Consider the following 20,544-nt stretch of genomic DNA (forward strand, 5'->3'; position numbering starts at 1 on the left):
AATATCCTCATCTAAGAGGACACAGAATGGAAAAACAGTTACCATTAAGACAGCACTTTGATCAGTAGACACACAGTGACCTAAGGATGGTAAATGGTCCCCATTCCTGGATGATCTAGGTAAGGATTCCACAAGATTCTCTTGCCCTAGTTACTGACAGAGTGACTCAAATACTTACATTTCAAGCTGTATCTTACATTCAGCCTCAAGTCCACAAAGGATAGTTTTATGTAAGTTTTCATTTTAAGGTAGTCTTGTACTATAGAAACATCCAGTTTATCCATTATATTTGTTAACCAAAACAATTTCAGAGGGAGAAAAATAAAGCTGTGGTCATGACTTGCATTAATGACACAGATATTGTCAATGTAAGTATTATTTGTGCACCCAGAGTTTTTGGCCTTGCCAAGATCACATGGTTCAATGTTGTACAACCCTGGGAACCTGTGATCCATGACATTCTGTTCTGTCATAAACACTGTGACTGTCTTACAAGTTGAGGGACACTAACATACAGAATTGATATTTCCAAGTGTCCTTTTTTCCATACTTTTTCCCACATACATGTGCATGATCACTTTAACTTTACATGGAATGAGTTGTTGTCACCACTAATATTTTTCCACAGAGTTGTTGAAAGGCTCCCTCAGAAGTGACAGCTCTATGGTAGAACCGGTAAATTTTGTATTTGAGAGGAAAGATCAGTCTTCTACCATATTGATGTTATCACATTACCCTAGCAAGAATGCTACCTAAGAACTAAATATTCTATTTTTCCCACCTATGGTACTTTTCCTAGTATAGACAGATTTAATGAACACCTCTAGAAGCCAAGTCAAACCCATGGCTCTGATATCTAAAGCATAAGATCCTAGATCCTAGAGTCCAGAGGAAATTGCTAAGTTTCTAATTCTAATGAATCAAAACATAAAAGAGGTGCATTGCAGATGGGATTATTTTATATCTACACTCATTTTCTTGATAAGAGAAATTTCCTTTTTTTGTTTTGTTTTGTTTTTGTATCTTCCTCCTTATTTATTGGACTCTTGGTAGATGACACATAGTTCTACACTGTTAAATAATTATTAAAACACCGAACCGTACTAGGTCCTGGCCCAGAGCTCCAAACCAGAAGCAATAAAGAAGCGGTGTGATGGGCTGGTGTTATTTCTCCATCACCGAAACCCATAATGAGGCCCTTGAATCCTTCCAGGGCCAGACCAGTGCTTGGGCCCTTGGGTTAACCCAGGCACCCCTGGCTGCATCTCTCAGGGCAAGGTCACCAGCAAGGGTCTGGAGGGAACAGTCAGCGGAGTACAGATAGACAGACCCAAAGGGGAGGAGGGTAGGAAATGGACAGGTGTTATCCAGCTGGAGATAGGATGCAGCGAAGGCAGGCTTAGTGGAGAGGCTGGGGGCAGCATTGCAGCAGTGGGGCAGTGCAGGAGTGCGGCTCCAGGGTCTTATCCTGAGTGGCTGGTCAGCTGTCAGCTGGCAATCCCCAGGTGGCATTCCTGACCCAAGCCTAGCTGAGGGCTCACACATTGTGGGTTCTCTTGGTGAGCTGGGGCTCCTCATCCACCAGCTTGGACTTGAGGTGCTCCTTGTAGGCTAGGATGTCTTCAGGCCACTTGGTGATTGTCTGCTTCTCACAGACCCAAATCTCCTGTGCAACCTGCTGGATGAGTCTGAAGTTATGGCTGACGAGCATCATGCCACCCTCGAACTTATTGATGGCATCTGGCAGAGAACTGATGGTCTCGATGTCCAGGTGATTGGTAGGCTCATCCAGAAAGAGCATGTGCGGATTCTGCCAGGCCAGCCAGGCCAGACACAGTCGGCACTTCTGCCCATCTGACAGGCTCCGGATTGGGCTCTCCTGCTGTTTCCCAGTGAGGCCATATCTCCCAATGATCTTCCTTATCTCCTCCTTCTCTTTGATCTCTTATAGTAGCACTTCATCATGTACTCCAATGAGGAAAGGTCTAGGTCCAGCTGCTCCTGTAATTGCTGATAGTAGCACCCTATCTTGACATGAGAATGCTTCCAGATCATTCCATCTGTAGGCAGAAGCTCTCCAGTTAGCAGCTTCAACAGAGTGGACTTCCCTGCTCCATTGGGCCCTACCAGAGCCACTCGTCTGACAAGGTCAATGCCAAATTCTAGATTATTGTAGATGCAAGGCCCATCTTTTGTATACTTGAAGCTCACATTCTGCACCATAATGACAGGTGGTGGGATCTTACCACACGGTGGAAATTAAAATAATAGCATCTGTCACTCACAACCCTTTCTGTCAGTCCAGATGCCATCATTTTCTGTAGTGTTTTCTCTTTGTTTTGAGCCTGCCAGGCCAGCTTGGCACTGCCATGGCCAAACCTGGTAATGTAGTTCTTCATGTGTGCTATCTGGTCTTGTTCCCAGTGAAACCTCTTCATCTGGTTCTCTTCCAGTTCCAGGCGTGTCTTCACATACTGATCATAATTACCTGTGTAGTACTTCAGTTTCTGGTTGTGCATGTGGATGATATTGGTGCAGACCCCATTCAGGAAGTCCTGGGAATGGGACACAAGGACCAGGATGCGCTTGAAAGTCTTGAGTTCCTCTTCCAGCCACACGCAAGCATCCAGGTCCAGGTGGTTGGTAGGATCGTCCAGCAGCATGAAGGTTCGAATGAAGAGGGCTGTAGCAAGAGTAACTCTTCCGCCAGCCACCACTGAAGTCTATCAGCTTCTTGCGCTGCATGGCAGGTGTGAAACCAATCCGTATAAGATCCTTGAGGCCCTCATCTCAGCTTTGTCAGCATCCAACTCCTCTAACCATTCATAGAGTTCCATGAGCTTCTCACACTCCTCATCCTCATGAGCTAAGCGCTCAGCCTATCTCTCCAGCATGGCCTGCTCTGTGTCCACCTCCATCAACACAACAAAGGCATTTTTATAGCTAGGGGGCATCTCCCAAGTCAGATGGTAGATGTCGATGTGCTCAGGGATGGGCACTTCACACTTTCCAACAGGAGAGAACAGCGTGGATTTTCCAATTCCATTTAAGCCAATGAGGCCATACTGCCAGCCTGAGTTTAATTCCAGTTTGGTGTCACTGAGCAGCTCTTGAACATAAAAAGTGAGTGACAGGTTGATGATGTGGACGTCAGTACTGTTGGAGTGAGAAGCCAGGATACCGATGACAGCTCGAGCAGCAGCTTCCTTCATCTCAAAGTCCTCCAGCTCCTTGGTCAGCAAATCAACTTCTCAATCACCTGTGGTCTCTCTGCCATTGGTCTCATTTTCCTGCTCTGCCACCTGAAGTTCTGTGACAGCATCTCCATTATCTTCATGTCCCTTTCTGGGCCGCTGTTGAGCTTTGGTGGCTTCCTTCTTTTTGGCTGCCTTCGACTTAGCCAGGTCAGAAGGAATGGTGATGAGGCACAGGGGTAGTTACTGTTCTTACAGGAGTGGGGCCTCACCGCTTGGCCTCTGTCCCAACAGAGCTGCTCCTTGACTCCCAGAAAGATTCTTGAGACCAACTTCTTAGGTTATTTGAGAAGTTTTTTTATACTAGATGCTGTAAATAGGAGGAGGCCTAGGGGTCTTAACAAGGCTTCCTAGATAACCCCTTACGCTCTTTGTCTCCTCATTTGTAGTTCACTTGCTTATCACAATAATATCTATATTTGTGACTGGAACCGATGGCCTCCAGAAGGCCACCACTGGAAAGGTCAATGAAACCACAGGCTCTAAAAGCTATGGGACCTGTGTGTGTGTGTGTGTGTGTGTGTGTGTGTGTGTGTGTGTGTGTGTGTGTGTCTGAACCTGTAGGATAGCTAGCAGGTAAGATGTGTTTTCATGTTCTGCTTCTGAAGCCTCCACAAAGGAGTCACCTTGGTCAAATTTTACTATGGGCACAGACTTTGGAGCTACCACAAAACTATATAGATACACTGAAACACTGAAAGACACTAGTGTGGGAAACTATCTGCTTTTGGGACTGATGTATTAACATATTTTATAGCTATTAAATAATCCTAGAGCCAAAACATCTGCTTGGAAGTAATTCAAGTTCAAGGCCAGCCTAAGCTATATAGATCTAGTATTAATTCTTTCTTATGGTAGGGAAATAGTCTCTTAGTGCAGGAGTAAGTTTTGGCAACTATATTCTTAAATGCAGATTTAGGAAACAAAGTAAAAGACCACCTGAAGAACCTAATATAGACCAAAGTTACCTGGAGTATTTTCCTGACCAACATTTCTTTCTCTTTTAGAAGATATTTGCTTCATTCTTTCTGTGTTTGTTTTTGAGAATGAAACTTGACTTGCAGAGCTAAGTGCTTCATCGGCACCTAAAAAAGGAAGTGAATGAATCAGGTATATTTAATTCAAAATACTTAAAAAATGTTTGAAAATTTGTGTGTGGCACACACCTAGAATCTCAGTATTCCGGGGGTGGTTGCAAGGGGTTTCAAGGCCATCATGGAAAGGCAGCCTAGGATATCACAAAATTTGTCTCCAAAATTAACTGTGTAAAATGTATAAATTCAAATTTCTAGTAAGTGTGCTACACCATTGTGCTTTATGTTCCTTACTTAAAAAATAATAATGAACGCAAGTCTCTCCACCTCATTTCAATATTCATTTATAAAGACTACAGAAACATGAATATGTCCTTCTGCCATAATGAAGTAGCCTTGTTAACTCAGGGAGTAACAGTGACAAATTTCTTCAGAACCATGGCAGGCACACTGCATGAAGATGGAGGAATATCTGAGACCCTCAACTTCTTTGTTGGGTACCATTTTGGTGTTGCACAATGGCCTATGGACTGAGGACCATGATGAGACAATTCTTTGCAGATAGTGTGGGATTATCCAAGGTCATGGTAAAGTGAGAACAAAAATATTGAGATCTATACTAAGATTCCGATTTCTAATTTTGTTCCAGCCACCTTCACTGGTTACCTAGCTAAACTGACTTTACTGATTATTGTTATTGTTTATGTGCATGTCTATGTGCATATGATTACGGAGGACATACTAATTTGTGGCATTTCCATTTGAGTTATATGGAGACCTTACATGACTTTACCTTCTGAGGAATTTTGCAGGTGCTTACCTAGCTATATTAAATTCTCTCTAAACCCGTGCTAGCTGGTAGACAATAATATCCTCATCTAATTGCACAAAGAATGGAAAAACAGTTACCATTAAGACATCACTTTGATCAGAGGACACACAGTGACCTAAGGATGGTAAATGGACCCCATTCCTGGATGATCTAGGTAAGGGTTCCACGAGATTGTCTGGCCCTAATTACTGGAAGAGATGATGAATACTTTAACTTCAAGCTCCACCAAAAACGCAGCCTGAAGTCCACAAAGATAGTTTAACGCAAACTTTCATTTTTAGCTTGGCATATACTATAGAACCATCCAGTGTATCCATTACATTTGTTACTGAAAACAACTTCAGACGGAGAAAAATGAAGTTGTTTTTCATGACTTGCATTAATGAAACAAATATTGTCAAAGTAAGTATAATTTGGGCACACAGTTTTTGGCCTTGCCAAGATCACATGGTTCAATGTTGTACAACCCTGGCAACCTGTGATCCATGACATTGTGTTCTGTCATAAACACTGTGACTGTCTTACAAGTAGAGGGAAACTAATATAGAGAATTGATATTTCCAGTGTCCTTTTTTCATACTTTTTTCCACATTAATGTACACGATTGCTTTAACTTTACGTGCAATTACTTGTTGTCACCACTAATATTCTTCCACAAAGTTGTTGAAAGGCTCCCCCATCAATGACAGCTCTATGGTAGAACTGGTAAATGTTGGATTTGAGAGGAAAGATCAGTCTTCTACAATATTGATGTTATCTAAGGACTAAATATTCTATTTTTCCCACCTATGATACTTTTCCGAGTATATACAGATGTAATAAACACCTCTAGGAGCCAAGTCAAACCCATGGCTCTGATATCTAAAGCATGATACCCTAGACCCGAGAATCTAGAGGAAATTGCTAAGTTTTCAATTCTAATGGCTCAAAACATAAAAGAGGTACATTGCAGATGAGATTATTCATACATCTACACTCATTTCCCTGATACCAGAAAGTTCCTTAACACCGACTTGTTAGGTTATCTGAGAGTATTTTTATACTAGACGACATAAATAGGAGGAGAGCTAGAGGTCTTAACAAGGCTTCCTAGATAACCCTTTAGGCTCTTTGTTTCCTCATTTGTAGGTCACTTGCTTATCACAATACTATATATATTTGTGACTGGAACCGATGGCCTCCAGAAGGCCACCACTTGAAAGGTCAATAAAACCTTGGGCATTAAAAGCTGTGGGACATGTGTGTGTGTGCGTGTGTGTGTGTGTGTGTGTTTGTGTGTGTGTGTGTGTGTGTGTGTGTGTGTGTGTGTGTGTGCGTGTATACCTGTAGGATAGCTAGCAGGTAAGATGTGTTTTCATGTTCTGCTTCTGAAGCCTCCACAAAGGAGTCACCTTGGTCAAATGATACTATGGGCACAGACTTTTGAGTTACCACAAAACTATATAGATACTCTGAAACTCTAAAAGACACTAGTGTGAAAAACTATCTGCCTTTGAGACTGAAGTATTACCATATTTTAGTAGTTTTTAAATAATCTTAGAGCCAAAACTTCTGCTTGGATGTAATTCAAGTTCAAGGCCAGCCTATCCTATATAGTTCTAGTATTAATTCTTTCTTATGGTAGGGAAATAGCCTCTTAGTGCAGGAGTAAGTTTTGGTAACTGTATTCTTAAATGCAGATTTAGGAAACAAACTAAAAGACCACCTGAAGAACCTAATATAAACCAAAGTTACCTGGAGTATTTTCCTGACCAACATTTCTTTCTCTTTTAGAAGATATTTGCTTCATTCTTTCTGTGTTTGTTTTTGAGAATGAAACTTGACTTGCAGAGCTAAGTGCTTCATCGGCACCTAAAAAAGGAAGTGAATGAATCAGATATATTAAATTCAAAATACTTAAAAAATGTTTGAAAATTTGTGTGTAGCACACGCCTAGAATCTCAGTATTCCGGGGGTGGTTGCAAGGGGTTTCAAGGCCATCATGGAAAGGCAGCCTAGGATATTACAAACTTTGTCTCCAAAATTACCTGTGTAAAATGCATAAATTCAAATTTCTGATAAGTTTCCTACACCATTGCGCTTTATGTTCCTTACTTAAAAATATATACTAAGCACAAGTCTCTCCACCTGATTTCAACATTCATTTATAAAGACTACAGAAACATGAATATGTCCTTCTGCCATAATAAAGTAGCCTTGTTAACTCAGGGTACAACATTGATAACTTTCTTCAGAACCATGGCAGGAACACTGCATGAAGATGGAGGAACATCTGAGACTCTCAACTTCTTTGTTGGGTACCATTTTGGTGTTGAACAATGGCCTACGGACTGAGGAACATGATGAGACCACTCTTTCTAGAGATAATATGGGATTATCCAAAGTCATAGTAAAGTGAGAAAAAAAAAGTTGAGATCTAAGCTCAGACTCTGATCTATACTCAGTTTTGTTCCGGACACCTTCACTGGTTACCGAGCTAAAGAGACTTTACTGATTATTGTTATTGTGTATGTGCATGTCTTTGTGCATATGATTATGAAGTTCATACTAATTTGTGGCATTTCCATTTCGGTTACATGGAGACCTTACATGACTTTACGTTCTAAGGCATCTTGCAGGTGCTTACCTAGCTATATTAAATTGTCTCTAAACCTGTGCTAGCTGGTAGACAGTAATATCCTCATCTAAGAGGGCACAGAATGGAAAAACAGTTACAATTAAGACAGCACAATGTTCAGAGGACACACAGTAACGTAAGGATGGTAAATGGACCCCATTCCTGGATGATCTAGGTAAGGGTTCCACATTATTTTCTGGCCCTAGTTACTGACAGAATGACTGAAATACTTTGATTTCAAGCTCCTCCTTACACTCAGCCTCAAGTCCACAAACATAGTTTTATGCAAATTTTCATTCGAAGATACTATAGAAACATGCAGTTTATCCACTACATTTGTTACCCAAAACAACATCAGATGTAGAAAAATAAAGCTGTTGTCATGACTTGCATTAATGAAACAAATATTGTCAAAGTAAGTTTTATTAGTGCACACAGAGTTTTTGGCCTTGACAAGATCACACGGTTCAATGTTGTATACCCCTTGGAACCTGTGATCCATGACATTGTTTTATGTAATCAACATTGTGACTGTCTTACAAGTAGAGGGGCACTAATATAGAGAATTGATATTTCCAGTTTCCTTTTCCATCCTTAATCCCACATACATGTACATGATCACTTTCACTTTACGTGGAATGATTTGTTGTCAACACTAGTATTCTTCCACAGAGTTGTGGAAAGGCTCCCACATAAGTGACAGCTCTGTGGTAGAACTGCTAACTGTTCTATTTGAGAGGAAATGTCAGTCTTCTACCATATTGATGTTATCACATCAACCTAGCAAGAATACTACCTTAGGACTAAATATTCTATTTTCCCCACCCATGCTACTTTTCTCAGTATAGACAGACTCAATAAACACCTCTGGAAGCCAAGTCAAACCCATGGCTCTGATATCTAAAGCATGATACCCTAGACCCGAGAATCTAGAGGAAATTGCTAAGTTTCCAATTCTAATGGCTCAAAACATAAAAGAGGTACATTGCAGATGGGATTATTCATACATCTACACTCATTTCCCTGATACCAGAAAGTTCCTTAACACCGACTTGTTAGGTTATCTGAGAGTATTTTTATACTAGACGACATAAATAGGAGGAGAGCTAGAGGTCTTAACAAGGCTTCCTAGATATCCCCTTAGACTCTTTGTCTCCTCATTTGTATTTAACTTGTTATTCACAATAGTATCTATATTTGTGACTGGAACTGATGGCCTCGAGAATGCCACCACTTGAATGGTCAATGAAACCATGGGCTGTAAAAGCTGTGGGACATGTGTGTGTGTGTATGTGTGTGTGTGTGTGTGTGTGTGTGTGTGTGTGCGTGTGTGTATGTACATGTAGGATAACTAGGAGGTAAGATGTGTTTTCATGTTCTGCTTCTGATGCCTCCACAAAGGAGTCAACTTGGTCAAATTATACTATTGGCATAGACTTTGAGTTAACAAATATCTATATAGATACACTGAAACTCTGAAAGACACTAGTATGGGAAACTATCTGCTTTTGAGACTGAAATATTAACATATTTTACTAGTTATTAAATAATCTTAGAGCCAAAACTTCTGCTTGGAAGTAATTCAAGTTCAAGGCCAGCCTATCCTATATAGTTCTAGAATTAATTCTTTCTTATGGTAGGCGTATAGTCTCTTAGTGCAGGAGTATGTTTTGGAAACTATGATCTTAAATGCAGATTTAGGAAAGAAAATAAAAGACCACCTGAAGAACCTAATATACACCAAATTTACCTGGAATATTATCCTGACCAACATTTCTTTTTCTTTTAGAAGATATTTGCTTCGCTGTTTCTATGTCTGATTTTGAGAATGAAACTTGACTTGGAGGGCTATATGCTCCATCAGCTTCTTTAAAAGGAAGTGAATGAAACAGGTATATTTAATTCAAAATATTTTAAAATGTTTGAAAATTTGCGTATTGCACATGCCTAGAATCTCAGTATTCAGCAGGGAGTTACAAGGAGTTTCAAGACCATCATGGAAATGCTACCCTAGGACATATCAATCTTTGTCTCCAAAATTCCCTGTGAAAAATGCATAAATTCAAATTTCTGATAAGTTTGCAACACTTTTGTACTTTATGTTAATTACTTAAAAAATAATGATAAATGCAAGTCTCTTGACCCCATTTCACCATTCATTTATACAGAATACAGAGACATGAATATGTCCTTCTGCCATAATGAAGTAGCCTTGTTAACTCAGGGTGCAACATTGATAACTTTCTTCAGAACCATGGCAGGAACACTGCATGAAGATGGAGGAACATCTGAGACTCTCAACTTCTTTGTTGGGTACCATTTTGGTGTTGAAATGGCCTATGGACTGAGGAACATGATGAGACCACTCTTTGCAGAGATACCATGGGATTATCCAAGGTCATAGTAAAGTGAGAAAAAAAATGTTGAGATCTATACTCAGACTCTGATCTATACACAGATTTGTTCCAGCCACCTTCACTGGTTACCTAGCTAAACTGACTTTGCCGATTATTGTTATTGTGTATGTGCATGTCTATGTGCATAAGATTATGAAGTTCATACTAATTTGTGGCATTTCCATTTCGGTTACATGGAGACCTTACATGACTTTACATTCTAAGGCATCTTGCAGGTGCTTACCTAGCTATATTAAATTCTCTCTAAACCTGTGCTAGCTGGTAGACAGTAATATCCTCATCTAAGAGGGCACAGAATGGAAAAACAGTTACCATTAAGAGAGCACTTTGATTAGAGGACACACAGTGACCTAAGGATGATAAATGGACCCCATTCCTGGATGATCTAGGTAAGGGTTACACAATATTGTCTGGCCCTAGTTAGTGACAGAATGACTGAAATACTTTGATTTCAAGCTCCTCCTTACACTCAGCCTCAAGTCCACAAACATAGTTTTATGCAAATTTTCATTCGAAGGTATGCTTGTACTATAGAAACATCCAGTTTATCCACTACATTTGTTACACAAAACAACTTCAGATGGAGAAAAATAAAGCTGTTGTCATGACTTGCATTAATGAAACAAATATTGTCAAAGTAAGTTTTATTTGTGCACACAGAGTTTTTGGCCTTGCCAAGATCACATGGTTCAATTTTGTACAACCCTTGGAACCTGTGATATATGACATTGTTTTATGTAATCAACACTGTGACTGTCTTACAAGTAGAGGGGCACTAATATAGAGAATTGATATTTCCAGTTTCCTTTTTTAATACTTAATCCCACATACATGTGCATGATCACTTTCACTTTACGTGGAATGATTTGTTGTCAACACTAGTATTTTTCCACAGAGTTGTGGAAAGGCTCCCACATAAGTGACAGCTCTATGGTAGAAATGCTTAATGTTCTATTTGAGAGGAAAGATCAGTCTTCTACCATATTGATGTTATCACATCAACCTAGGAAGGATACTACCTTAGGACTAAATATTCTATTTTCCCCACCCATGCCTCTTTTCTCAGTATAGACAGACTCAATAAACACCTCTGGAAGCCAAGTCAAACCCATGGCTCTGATATCTAAAGCATGATACCCTAGACCCGAGAATCTAGAGGAAATTGCTAAGTTTCCAATTCTAATGGCTCAAAACATAAAAGAGGTACATTGCAGATGGGATTATTCATACATCTACACTCATTTCCCTGATACCAGAAAGTTCCTTAACACCGACTTGTTAGGTTATCTGAGAGTATTTTTATACTAGACAACATAAATAGGAGGAGAGCTAGAGGTCTTAACAAGGCTTCCTAGATATCCCCTTAGACGCTTTGTCTCCTCATTTGTATTTAACTTGTTATTCACAATAGTATCTATATTTGTGACTGGAACCGATGGCCTCCAGAAGGCCACCACTTGAATGCTCAATGAAAACATGGGCTGTAAAAGCTGAAGGACGTGTGTGTGTGTGTGTGTGTGTGTGTGTGTGTGTGTGTGTGTGTGTGTGTGTCTGTGTGTGTACATGTAGGATAACTAGGAGGTAAGATGTGTTTTCATGTTCTGCTTCTGATGCCTCCACAAAGGAGTCACCTTGGTCAAATGATACTATGAGCATAGATTTTGAGTTAACAAATATCTATATAGATACACTGAAACTCTGAAAGACACTAGTATGGGAAACTATCTGCTTTTGAGACTGAAATATTAACATATTTTACTAGTTATTAAATAATCTTAGAGCCAAAACTTCTGCTTGGAAGTAATTCAAGTTCACCGCCAGCTTATCCTATATAGTTCTAGTATTAATTCTTTCTTATGGTAGGGGTATAGTCTCTTAGGGCAGGAGTAAGTTTTGGTAACTATGTTCTTAAATGCAGATTTATGAAACAAAATAAAAGACCACCTGAAGAACCTAATATAGACCAAAGTTACCTGGAATATTATCCTGACCAAAGTTTCTTTTTCTTTTAGAAGATATTTGCTTCGCTGTTTCTATGTCTGATTTTGAGAATGAAACTTGACTTGGAGGGCTATATGCTCCATCAGCTTCTTTAAAAGGAAGTGAATGAAACAGGTATATTTAATTCAAAATATTTTAAAATGTTTGAAAATTTGCGTATTGCACATGCCTAGAATCTCAGTATTCAGCAGGGAGTTACAAGGAGTTTCAAGACCATCATGGAAATGCTACCCTAGGACATATCAATCTTTGTCTCCAAAATTCCCTGTGAAAAATGCATAAATTCAAATTTCTGATAAGTTTGCAACACCATTGTACTTTATGTTAATTACTTAAAAATAATGATAAATGCAAGTCTCTTGACCTCATTTCACCATTCATTTATAAAGACTACAGAGACATGAATATGTCCTTCTGCCATAATGAAGTAGCCTTGTTAACTCAGGGTGCAACATTGATAACTTTCTTCAGAACCATGGCAGGAACACTGCATGAAGATGGAGGAACATCTGAGACTCTCAACTTCTTTGTTGGGTACCATTTTGGTGTTGCACAATGGCCTATGGACTGAGGAACATGATGAGACCACTCTTTGCAGAGATACCATGGGATTATCCAAGGTCATAGTAAAGTGAGAAAAAAAATGTTGAGATCCATACTCGGACTCTGATCTATACTCAAATTTGTTCCGGCCACCTTCACTGGTTACCTAGCTAAACTGACTTTGCCGATTATTGTTATTGTGTATGTGCATGTCTTTGTGCATAAGATTATGAAGTTCATACTAATTTGTGGTATTTCCATTTCGGTTACATGGAGACCTTACATGACTTTACGTTCTAAGGCATCTTGCAGGTGCTTACCTAGCTATATTAAATTCTCTCTAACCTGTGCTAGGTGGTAGACAGTAATATCCTCATCTAAGAGGGCACAGAATGGAAAAACAGTTACCATTAAGAGAGCACTTTGATTAGAGGACACACAGTGACCTAAGAATGATAAATGGACCCCATTCCTGGATGATCTAGGTAAGGGTTACACAATATTGTCTGGCCCTAGTTAGTGACAGAATGACTGAAATACTTTGATTTCAAGCTCCTCCTTACACTCAGCCTCAAGTCCACAAACATAGTTTTATGCAAATTTTCATTAGAAGGTATGCTTGTACTATAGAAACATCCAGTTTATCCACTACATTTGTTACACAAAACAACTTCAGATGGAGAAAAATAAAGCTGTTGTCATGACTTGCATTAATGAAACAAATATTGTCAAATTAAGTTTTATTTGTGCACACAGAGTTTTTGGCCTTGCCAAGATCACATGGTTCAATTTTGTATACCCCTTGGAACCTGTGATATATGACATTGTTTTATGTAATGAACACTGTGACTGTCTTACAAGTAGAGAGTCACTAATATAGAGAATTGATATTTCCAGTTTCCTTTTTTCATACTTAATCCCACATACATGTGCATGATCACTTTCACTTTACGTGGAATGATTTGTTGTCAACACTAGTATTTTTCCACAGAGTTGTGGAAAGGCTCCCCCATAAGTGACAACTCTTTGGTAGAACTGCTAAATGTTCTATTTGAGAGGAAAGATCAGTCTTCTACCATATTGATGTTATCACATCACCCTAGCATGAATACTACCTTAGGACTAAATATTCTATTTTTCCCACCTTTGCTACTTTTCCCAGTATAGACAGATTCAATAAACACCTCTAGAAGCCAAGTCAAAACCATGGCTCTGATATCTAAAGCATGATACCCTAGACCATAGAGTCTAGAGGAAATTGCTAAGTTTCCAATTCTAATGACTCAAAACATAAAAGAGGTACATTGCAGATGGCATTATTTATACATCTACACTCATTTCCCGGATACCAGAAAGTTCCTTAACACCGACTTGTTAGGTTACCTGAGAGTATTTTTATACTAGACGTCATAAATAGGAGGAGAGCTAGAGGTCTTAACAAGGCTTCCTAGATAACCCCTTAGGCTCTTTGTCTCCTCATTTGTACTTCACTTGCTTATCACAACAGTATCTATATATGTGACTAGAACCGATGGCCTCCAGAAGGCTACCACTTGTCAAGTCAATGAAACCATGGGCTTTAAGATCTATAGGACGTGTGTTTGTGTTTGTCTGTGTGTGTGTGTGTGTGTGTGTGTGTGTGTGTGTGTGTGTGTGTGTGTGTGTCTGTATACCTGTAGGAGAGCTAGCAGGTAATTGTGTTTTCATGTTCTGCTTCTGATGACTCCACAAAGTTGTCAACTTGGTCAAATTATACTATGGGCATAGACTTTTGAATTACCACAAAACTATATAGATACACCGAAACTCTGAAAGACACTAGTATGAGAAACTATCTGCTTTTGAGACTGAAGTATTACCATATTTTACTAGTTATTAAATAATCTTAGAGCCAAAACTTCTGCTTGGAAGTATTCAAGTTCACCGCCAGCCTATCCTATATAGTTCTAGTATTAATTCTTTCTTATGTTAGGGGTATAGTCTCTTAGTGCAGGAGTAAGTTTTGGAAACTATATTCTTAAATGCAGATTTATGAAACAAAATAAAAGACCACCTGAAGAACCTAATATAGACCAAAGTTACCTGGAATATTATCCTGACCAAAGTTTCTTTTTCTTTTAGAAGATATTTGCTTCGCTGTTTCTATGTCTGATTTTGAGAATGAAACTTGATTTGGAGGGCTATATGCTCCATCAGCTTCTAAAAAAGGAAGTGAATGAATCAGGTATATTTAATTCAAAATATTTTAAAATGTTTGAAAATTTGCATGTTGCACACGCCTAGAATCTCAGTATTCAGGAAGGAGTTACCAGGGGTTTCCAGACAACCATGGAAATGCTAGCCTAGGATATATCAAACTTTGTCTCCAAAATTCCCTGTGTAAAATGCATAAATTCGAATTTCTGATAAGTTTGCTACACCATTGTACTTTATGTTCATTACTTAAAAAATAATAATAAATGCAAGTCTCTTCACCTCATTTCACCATTCATTTATAAAGACTACAGAGACATGAATATGTCCTTCTGCCATAATGAAGTAGCCTTGTTAACTCAGGGTGCAACATTGATAATTTTCTTCAGAACCATGGCAGGTACACTGCATGAAGATGGAGGAACATCTGAGAATCTCAACTTCTTTGTTGGGTACCATTTTGGTGTTGCAATGGCCTATGGACTGAGGAACATGATGAGACCACTCTTTGCAGAGATACCATGGGATTATCCAAGGTCATAGTAAAGTGAGAAAAAAAATGTTGAGTTCTATACTCAGACTCTGATCTATACTCAATTTTGATCCGGCCACCTTCACTGGTTACCTAGCTAAACTGACTTTACTGATTATTGTTATTGTGTATGTGCATGTCTTTGTGCATAAGATTATGAAGTTCATACTAATTTGTGGCATTTCCATTTCGGTTACATGGAGACCTTACATGACTTTACGTTCTAAGGCATCTTGCAGGTGCTTACCTAGCTATATTAAATTCTCTCTAACCTGTGCTAGCTGGTAGACAGTAATATCCTCATCTAAGAGTGCACAGAATTGAAAAACAGTTACCATTCAGACAGCACTTTGATCAGAGGACACACAGTGACCTAAGGATGGTAAATGGACCCCATACCTGGATGATCTAGGTAAGGGTTCCACAATATTTTCTGGCCCTAGTTACTGACAGAATGACTGAAATACTTTGATTTCAAGCTCCTCCTTACACTCAGCCTCAAGTCCACAAACATAGTTTTATGCAAATTTTCATTTTAAGGTAGACTTGTACTATAGAAACATAAAGTTTATCCACTAAATTTGTTACCCAAAACAACATCAGATGGAGAAAAATAAAGCTGTTGTCATGACTTGAATTAATGAAACAAATGGTCAAAGTAAGTTTTATTTGTGCACACAGAGTTTTTGGCCTTGCCAAGATCACATGGTTCAATGTTGTACAACCCTTGGAACCTGTGTTCCATGACATTGTTTTATGTAATAAACACTGTGACTGTCTTACAAGTAGAGGGGCACTAATATAGAGAATTGATATTTCCAGTTTCCTTTTTCATACTTAATCCCACATACATGTGCATGATCACTTTCACTTTACGTGGAATGATTTGTTGTCAACACTAGTATTCTTCCACAGAGTTGTGGAAAGGCTCCCACATAAGTGACAGCTCTATGGTATAACAGCTAAATGTTCTATTTGAGAGGAAAGATCAGTCTTCTACCATATTGATGTTATCACATCACCCTAGCAAGAATACTACCGAAGGACTAAATATTCTATTTTTCCCTCCTATGCTACTTTTCCCAGTATAGACAGATTCAATAAACACCTCTAGAAGCCAAGTCAAGCCCATGGCTCTGATATCTAAAGCATGATACCCTAGACCCTAGATTCTAGAGGAAATTGCTAAGTTTTCAATTCAAGAGACTCAAAACATAAAAGAGGTACATTGCAGATGGGATTATTCATAGATCTACACTCATTTCCCTGATACCAGAAAATTCCTTGACACAGACTTCTTAGGTTATCTGAGAGTATTTTTATATAAACGTCATAAATAGGAGGAGAGCTAGGGGTTTAACAAGGCTTTCTAGATAACCCCATAGGCTCTTTGTCTCCTCATTTCTATTTGACTTGCTTATCAGAATAGTATCTATATTTGTGACTGGAACTGATGGCCTCCAGAAGGCCACCACTTGAATGGTCAATGAAAGCACAGGCTTTAAAAGCTGTGGGACGTTTGTGTGTGTGTGTGTGTGTGTGTGTGTGTGTGTGTGTGTGTGTGTGTGTGTGTATGTGCATGTGCGTGTGTGTGTGTGTGTGTGTGTGTGTGTGTGTGTGTGTGTGTACTTGTAGGATAGCTAGCAGGTAAGATGTGTTTTCATGTTCTGCTTCTGATGCCTCCACAAAGGTGTCAACTTGGTCAAATTATACTATGGGCATAGACATTTGAGTTACCACAAAACCATATAGATACACTGAAACTCTGAAAGACACTAATATGGGAAACTATCTGCTTTTGAGACTGAAGTATTACCATATTTTACTAGTTATTAAATAATCTTAGAGCCAAAACATCTGCTTGGAAGTAATTCAAGTTAAAGGCCAGCCTATCCTATATAGTTCTAGTATTAATTCTTTCTTATATTAGGGGTATAGTCTCTTAGTGCAGGAGTAAGTTATGGTAACTATATTCTTAAATGCAGATTTAGGAAACAAAATAAAAGACCACCTGAAGAACCTAATAAAGACCGAAGTTACCTGGAATGTTATCCTGACCAACATTTCTTTTTCTTTTAGAAGATATTTGCTTCGCTGTTTCTATGTCTGATTTTGAGAATGAAACTTGATTTGGAGGGCTATATTCTCCATCAGCTTCTAAAAAAGGAGGTGAATGAATAAGGTATATTTAATTCAAAATATTTTAAAATGTTTGAAAATTTGCGTATTTCACACGCCTAGAATCTCGGTATTCAAGAGGGAGTTACAAGGGGTTTCAAGACCATCATGGAAATGCTAGCCTAGGATATATCAATCTTTGTTTCCAAAATTCCCTGTGTAAAATGCATAAATTCGAATTTCTGATAAGTATGCCACACCACTGGACTTTATGTTCATTACTTAAAAAACAATAATAAACGCAAGTCCCTTGACCTCATTTTACCCATTCATTTATAAAGACTACAGAAACATGAATATGTGCTTCTGCCATAATGAAGTAGCCTTGTTAACTCAAGGTACAACATTGATAACTTTCTTCAGAACCATGGCAGGAACACCTCATGAAGATGGAGGAACATCTGAGACTCTCAACTTCTTTGTTGGGTACCATTTTGGTGTTGCACAATGGCCTATGGACTGAGGAACATGATGAGACCACTCTTTGCAGAGATACTATGGAATTATCCACGGTCATAGTAAAGTGAGAAAAAAAAAGTTGAGATCTTTACTCAGACTCTAATCTATACTTAGTTTTGTTCCGGGCACCTTCCCTAGTTACCTAGCTAAATTGACTTTACTGATCATTGTTATTGTGTATGTGCATGTCTATGTGCATATGATTATGAAGTTCATACTAATTTGTGGCATTTCCATTTCGGTCACATGGAGACCTTACATGACTTTATGTTCTAAGGCATCTTGTAGGTGCTTACCTAGCTATATTAATTTCTCTCTAAACCTGTGCTAGCTGGTAGACAGTAATATCCTCATGTAAGAGGGCACAGAATTGAAAAACAATTACCATTAAGACAGCACTTTGATCAGAGGAACACAGTGACCTACGGATGGTAAATGGACCCCATTCCTGGATGATCTAGGGGAGGGATCCACAATATTTTCTGGCCCTAGTTACTGACAGAATGACTGAAATACTTTGATTTCAAGCTCCTCCTTACACTCAGCCTCAAGTCCACAAACATAGTTTTATGCAAATTTTCATTTTAAGGTAGGCTTGTACTATAGAAACATCCATTTTATCCATTATATTTGTTATCCAAAACAACTTCAGATGGAGAAAATAAAGCTGTTGTCATAACTTGCATTAATGAAACTAATATTGTCAAAGTAATATTATTTGTGCACACAGAGTTTTTGGCCCTGCCAAGATCACATGGTTCAATGTTGTACAACCCTTGGAACCTGTGATCCATGACATTGTTTTATGTAATAAACACTGTGACTGTCTTACAAGTAGAGGGGCACTAATATAGAGAATTGATATATCCAGTTTCCTTTTTTCATACTTAATCCCACATACATGTGCACGATCACTTTCACTTTACATGTAATGATTTGTTGTCACCACTAGTATTCGTCCACAGAGTTGTTGAAAGACTCCCCCATAATTGACAGCTCTATGGTAGAACTGCTAAATGTTCTATTTGAGAGGAAAGATTAGTCTTCTACCATATTGATGTTATCACATCACCCTAGCAAGAATACTACCTAAAGACTAAATATTCTATTTTTCCCACCTATGCTACTTTTCCCAGTATAGACAGATTCAATAAACACCTCTAGAAGCCAAGTCAAACCCATGGCTCTGATATCTATAGCATGATACCCTAGACCATAGAGTCTAGAGGAAATTGCTAAGTTTCCAATTCTAATGACTCAAAACATAAAAGAAGTACATTGCAGATGGGATTATTCATACATCTACACTCATTTCCTTTATACCAGAAAGTTCCTTAACACCGACTTGTTAGGTTATCTGAGAGTATTTTTATACTAGACGTCATAAATAGGAGGAGAGCTAGAGGTCTTAACAAGGCTTCCTAGATAACCCCCTAGGCTCTTTGTCTCCTCATTTGTATTTAACTTGCTTATCACAATAGTATCTACATTTGTGACTGGAACCAATGGCCTCCAGAAGGCCACCACTTGAAAGGTCAATGAAACCACGGGCTGTAAATGTTGTGGGATGTGTATGTGTGTATGTGTGTGTGTGCGTGTGTGTGTGTGTGTGTGTTTGTCTGTGTTTGAGTGTGTGTGTGTGTGAGTGTCTGTGTTTGTGTTTATGTGTGTGTGTGTGTGTGTGTCTGTGTGTGTATGTGTGTGTACCTGTAGGATAGCTAGCCGGTAAAATGTGTTATCATGTTCTGCTTCTGATGCCTCCACACAGGAGTCAACTTGGTCAAATTATACCATGGGCATAGACATTTGAGTTACCACAAAACTATATAGATACACTGAAACTCTGACAGACACTAGTATGGGAAACTATCTGCATTTAAGACTGAAGTTTTACCATATTTTACTAGTTATTAAATAACCTTAGAGCCAAAACTTCTGCTTGGAAGTAATTCAAGTTCAAGGCCAGCCTATGCTATATACTTCTAGTATTAATTCTTTCTTATGTTAGGGGTATAGTCTCTTAGTGCAGGAGTAAGTTATGGTAACTATATTCTTAAATGCAGATTTAGGAAACAAAATAAAAGACCACCTTAAGAACCTAATATAGACCAAAGTTACCTGGAATATTATCCTGACCAAAGTTTCTTTTTCTTTTAGAAGTTATTTGCTTCGCTGTTTCTGTGTCTGATTTTGAGAATGAAACTTGATTTGGAGGGCTCTGTGCTCCTTCAGCTTCTAAAAAAGGAAGTGAATCAGGTACATTTAATTCAAAATATTTTAAAATGTTTGAAAATTTGGGTGTTGCACACGCCTAGAATCTCAGTATTCAGGAGGGAGTTACAAGGGGTTTCAAGACCATCATGGAAATGCTAGCCTAGGATATATATATATATATACATATATGTATATATATATATATATATATATATATATATATATATATATATATCTTTGTCTCCAAAATTGTCTGTGTAAAATGCATGA

General features: G+C 38.6%; 1 protein-coding gene across 50 annotated transcripts in view; it reads right to left on the minus strand.

The window, feature by feature from the left end:
• Nucleotides 1-20,544, minus strand: part of Ccdc7a (coiled-coil domain containing 7A) — a 410,765-nt gene that overhangs the window by 225,932 nt on the left and 164,289 nt on the right. For 46 of the 50 annotated variants that reach the window (XM_063278219.1, XM_063278211.1, XM_063278233.1 and 43 more), the window contains 7 exons: nucleotides 20,179-20,295; nucleotides 17,464-17,580; nucleotides 14,781-14,897; nucleotides 12,128-12,244; nucleotides 9,488-9,604; nucleotides 6,855-6,971; nucleotides 4,223-4,339 (listed from right to left, as the gene is read on the minus strand). In XM_063278219.1, coding sequence (XP_063134289.1) covers nucleotides 4,223-4,339; nucleotides 6,855-6,971; nucleotides 9,488-9,604; nucleotides 12,128-12,244; nucleotides 14,781-14,897; nucleotides 17,464-17,580; nucleotides 20,179-20,295 — 819 coding nt within the window. The remainder of the gene's footprint in view (nucleotides 1-4,222; nucleotides 4,340-6,854; nucleotides 6,972-9,487; nucleotides 9,605-12,127; nucleotides 12,245-14,780; nucleotides 14,898-17,463; nucleotides 17,581-20,178; nucleotides 20,296-20,544) is intronic. The other 4 variants (XM_063278209.1, XM_063278243.1, XM_063278241.1 and 1 more) reach the window with 4 other exon arrangements.

This window comes from Rattus norvegicus, chromosome 19 (genome assembly GCF_036323735.1).
Source record: "Rattus norvegicus strain BN/NHsdMcwi chromosome 19, GRCr8, whole genome shotgun sequence".
NCBI classification, from domain to species: domain Eukaryota; kingdom Metazoa; phylum Chordata; class Mammalia; order Rodentia; family Muridae; genus Rattus; species Rattus norvegicus.